The following is a 5,288-nucleotide window of genomic DNA, read 5'->3' on the forward strand; positions in this document are numbered from 1 at the left end:
TTCTAGTGTCATTTGACTACATGAATCATTTTTATGTTACAAAAATTACTGTTTTGGAGGTCATTTTGTGTAGATTCTCAAAAAAAATGCCTTGTTATAATGTATATATACCCCTCCCCACCCCCAACCCCCTAAAAAGAAGAAAAAAAGACAACAAAAAAACATACAAATTAAAAAAAAAATGAATAGCATCTTTACTGTGAAAAATAAATTAAGCAGCAGCTTTTCTGATTAAAAGTTTAAAATATAAAGAAATATCTTTACTGGTATGGTATATATCATATTAATTTTAAATACCAAAATGCACTAGGAATATTTAATGGAAAATAACAAATGTACAGGCACTCCAAGTAAATCAGAGGTATTATAAACCTTTAAAAGCAATCAATAATTGACACCTCAAGTATGTAATTCTTATCAGTTGTGTAGAGCTATTTTTAGCGCTGCCAAATTGCATCCAATGATGTCGCGCTTCAGTGCACAGGCTATAAACAATGCTGTGTATTACACACGGTGACATTTTTTTAGTGTGATTTGAACATGTGTAGGATTTGATAGGTAATTAGGTGTGGATTTAAGGTAATTATTATTGCATAGCTGAAAATCCCACGTGGCAAATTGACTCTTGAGCAGATTTTATCACGTGTCAAATTTGTGCATTTCCTGATTTTCACGAGTCAAAACCCGGATCCCAGTGTCAATCGAGAGCCCTGATATATATATCTGTCTCAATTCAGGTAGGACAACTGTTACTAAGACAACTGACTGTTACTACAAGTGTTAGGTCATGCCAACGGCTAATCTCAGTCATGGTAACTGCAAACTTCACACCAAAGCCTATTTAATCACCTTAAACATATAGGATGATGAGATACTTCCAGAATAAATTACAAACAACTGTGTGTGGGTGACAGCAGATTTAAACAGATTAAAGTATTGCATATCCCACAAACAGGTAATTTAATAAATATATGTAACAAAACCTCTGTTTGGACATTCTCCCCACCCCATTTTTAATATTCATGTAAACTAAAACTGACTAAAGACTGTTCATTGCTTTCAGTTCAAAGCATCAAAGTTAATCGATACACAAACTTTTGACAGCTTTGACCGTGATAATAGCGGCATTTTTTCTTCACCTCGTGTGGTTTCACATTGAAACCATCATCAATAAGGTCATTTTCTAAACACTTTATGAACACTTCCTCATCTACTGGGGCATCCCATGGTCCACATTTGATATGAGCTGACTCCACTATACATCCATGATTTGGATTAAACGTGTTCACTTTGGCAACAAATTCTGTCTTGAAAGCGTAAATAATAACTTCTCCCATTTTAGTGAATGTTGCATTTTCCATTGCTATTTTTATCACATTTTCTTTAATCTCCTCGTAATTTGGAAATTGAGACTTATGGGCTTCTCGGACACAAAGGGAGACCACTGGCGGCATGTAGGTCAGTTTCTCAACAAGTTCATGAAGTCCGTAGTAACTTGCCTCCCTGTACAGCGGCACTGACTGCTCTCTCGGTGGTAGAAGTCCATTCCTAAGAAATTCTAACAAATATCCAAAAAGAATTCCATTTGAGTCTAGGAAATAATTGCCATCAACATCTTTGTCCACTTGGTATCTCCCACTGAATAAAGCCGACAGCATCGAGTCTGGGTACTTCTTTAACGTTGACAGTCTTGTGACATATCTAATTCCACCAACGTTTAGCGGCACCACTGAGGGAAATTGGGACCCACTGCTGTTTACAGAGCTGTAGTTCTGTAATTGGAAAGACAGTAAAAAGTATATAATCACAACATTTTTGTATATTTCCCATCTTATATACAAATATTTAAGTCTACTAGGGCAGTGTAATTATTGGAGAAAGGTTTTGAAATAAAGATGAATAAAATGAAAAAGACACAAAAAATGTTGCATAAATTTCCATGTCCTATATATTGTGAACAGCTTTTTAATAAAAAGCATTTATTATCAATGTAACTTAAAGAACCAATTCAATAAACCATTCTTTTTGGTACTCCCATAGTGGTTGAAACTACATGTACATTTTCCCATTGTACATTTGTAAATCTAGTGAACAAAGAACAGGTGAACTAACTGAATAAAAACATCCACACTTATCACCTATTGTTGCCAGCATTGTATTGTTATGAAACAGCATGCGTCAATCATGTGAAACTCGTGGCTAACTATATAATGACTGACTGACAAGGGTCCTATAGATGTTAATGCGTTTTTTCACCATTCTTTTTTTTCAATACATAAAAACAAAAAGTTAAAGCAAACAATTTAATAAAGTACTTACATCAATGCAACGCTTTATTGCAGCTGTATCTCCGCTGCAATTCAACACTGAGTTAGGGCTCAGCGACCTAGCTGGGCTGACCCCATGATTCTCGTGGTTCTGCCTTGGCCTGGCCCGAGATCTTGGTGCTGGTCTCACTGGTTTAATATCAATTTCCTCCACTGAGCTATCGTTAGAGCTAGAGTCACTGTCATTCATGACTGTTTTACGTTCATTGTTTTGGAATGCAAGTTTTATATCAATAAATAATCAATTATTAAACAATACATAATTTCATGTTGTGGTTGTTGTCAATCTAAACGTCACGGACCACTAATTGTGAAGTGTAAAATTTACACGTTAGTGAGAATCGCAATTTAAAGTTGCGCGACTCGCTCATTTGTGACATTGTCCAGCCAGAGACTTATGGATCTTTACAAAAGCTCTGTGGTTCGGCCTCGTTCAAATAATAAGACATGTCAAAGAGACACTGGGATAATTTTTGGCAATGATTTTTTTTCAATAACTCTTTCACAGTGTAGTAGAAAAAAAACACAGTCTGTTCAATTGACATGTTGAAAGTTGACATTAGTCTTAATAATTATGTCCTATTTCGATTTTGGCATAGATCGTTTATTTGATTTTTAAATAATATTATTTTTTCTGTGCGCTGTTTTCTACAAAATAGATAAATACAGAATTACTAAAGAAAGCCCAACACGGCAAAATTGAAAATGTTGAAGGCTCGGTTTGATTGAGCTTGTTCAAGCTGCGGGAAAATTATAAACTTATATTTAACCTCAGCACATGCGTCAATTTCCGTGCCTGCTTTAAATTGTATCCTATGCTTATAAGCCCATACGTCCTACATGTTCTATGCATTTTTAACTGTGTATGTTTTGGCATCGGCACTTATAAATATTTATGTTTAAAAAAGGCCGTTTTCTTCGGTAGATTTTTTTATTGATTTCATAAGTGTTTGTGTTATAAATAAATTTACAAAATTCACGGCGGATAGTCTGGTACAACGAGGAGCTCGAGCAGATCAAAATAAAATTTTGTCATCATTCTCGTGCTTTTTTGTGGATTATGTTTGTTAGTCCAGTCTTTCTGTTCGTTATATGATTTTGAGAGATTTGAGATAAGGTTGGTTTTTATTTTCAAAATCCCACAAAAAATTGTTCTGCACCTGGCATATTCACCCACGAGTTTAGATAAATCTCAGTAAATTTCAGTTCTTTACTTTGTACATATGTAAATAATTATACATTTTAATTGAATTGAATTGTAATAGTGGCACTGTAGCATTATAAATCACCAAGGTGCATAAGAAACAAGTTTAACATTACATAGTTGTTGAATTAATGACGTAAGGGGTGGTATGCGTTGAACTGGACTGATAAAATGACATATACCTATCCAAGGCTTAATTTTGAGTGTCTACATGTAGGTTAAAGTCAAAATACCATTATGTATATATATAATGGTCATCTTTGAATGTACCATCCACCGATAGTATAGTATTTAACATTAGTTTTCGCTAACATCACAAGTAAACACCTGTTTGTCACAGGTTGAAATATGTGTTTATGGCAGCTGTGGCTTTCCTACGCGCGCTATTTCATTCGGATATGTTCAAATTTTAACCGGGACACTCTAAAATTTGCGTCACTATGCATACCAATCACGGGTAAAATGACTTCTTGGAGTGTAGGACAAAAGCCCCCCCCCCGGACGAAAGCCCCCCTTCTAAAATGACAAGGTGGACAAAAGCCCCCCCATGAAATTTTCAAATAGGACAAAAGCCCCCCATCAAAAATACAGGTAGGACAAAAGCCCCCCATCTTTTTCACACTCACAGGTGCTCAAATTCATCAAATTTCACACAAACTTTTAAATTAAAATGAAAAGAATTTGTTTTAATGTTAATTTATAATGTATATTTGGAGTGATAACAAAGTTTATGATAACAGATTAAATAATGCATGCATGCGATACCAAATTCATAGATTTTCATATACACAACAAGGGTCAGAAGAGTAGTAATTTTTAATCACTTTTGCAAAGGGATCAAATTAATATCCTTAGCACTTTGTCACCTTCATGTGATGTCCATACATATCTTTAAAACACATAAAAACACAACTTTAATACACTATATGTAAATTAGATTGACTATGGGGGGGGGGGGCTTTTGTCCTACTTTTACTTTTTTATGGGGGGGGGGGGGCTTTTGTCCTATGTGTAAATTTCATGGGGGGGGGCTTTTGTCCACCTTGTCATTTTTAGACGGGGGGGCTTTCGTCCGGGGGGCTTTTGTCCGTATCCCGCCACCCGACTTCTTGGCATCGTTTAAATAATAACACTATTTTTTTAGATAAAGAAAAACAAATATATTTGTAAGTTCGAGGTTGTATAGAAGCAATTTAAGATAGCAGCCCACTATCAATTAGCAGTTATTCAAAAGATGATAATTTATAACTGTTACAAGCAAAACAGGAAGTTTATCAAATTGTAGATTAAATATCACACTTTTCTATAGAAATGTAAATGAAAAATATTAAATGTACGGAATAATCCTTAATTTAAAAGTTTTATTCACAGAAATGTCATGGATCAGTTTACGGAAGAAGATCGGATTTTTTTCCCCAATTTTTCTTTGTTTATTCAAAATTATTTTACTATTTTTTCTCAAAGGTCACACGCCAAAATTATATGGTACACAATCTATCGTGTTAGTGTGTCAAAGTAATAAAAGCTTAGTCAGGGAAAACTAGGTATTGATACATACACGTAAAAAAATAAATAAAAATAAAAATATATAATTCGACAGCACTTGGATTAATAGTTACACGTTAGATGACAATGCAGGAACCCATTACTGCATGAGCATTTTCTGAAAAATGGCTGTTTTCATTGAAAAGTCTCCCACTACAAGTTCAAATTGCTATAAAACTATCAAAACTTCAATACTAATCAAACTTGGCACA

General features: G+C 34.5%; 1 protein-coding gene across 1 annotated transcript; it reads right to left on the reverse strand.

Annotated features, from left to right (window-relative positions):
* Positions 1-719: 719 nt before the first annotated feature.
* Positions 720-2,632, reverse strand: LOC132717325 (BTB/POZ domain-containing protein KCTD7-like). The gene is made up of 2 exons (XM_060700767.1): positions 2,320-2,632; positions 720-1,772 (listed from the first exon to the last, which is right to left on the reverse strand). Exons 1-2 carry the CDS (start codon positions 2,515-2,517, stop codon positions 1,065-1,067), a joined length of 906 nt encoding a protein of 301 aa, XP_060556750.1. The 5' UTR covers positions 2,518-2,632; the 3' UTR covers positions 720-1,064.
* Positions 2,633-5,288: the final 2,656 nt, after the last annotated feature.

This window comes from Ruditapes philippinarum, unplaced genomic scaffold (genome assembly GCF_026571515.1).
Source record: "Ruditapes philippinarum isolate M1 unplaced genomic scaffold, ASM2657151v2 ctg2073_1_1_1_1, whole genome shotgun sequence".
In the NCBI taxonomy this organism is placed as follows: domain Eukaryota; kingdom Metazoa; phylum Mollusca; class Bivalvia; order Venerida; family Veneridae; genus Ruditapes; species Ruditapes philippinarum.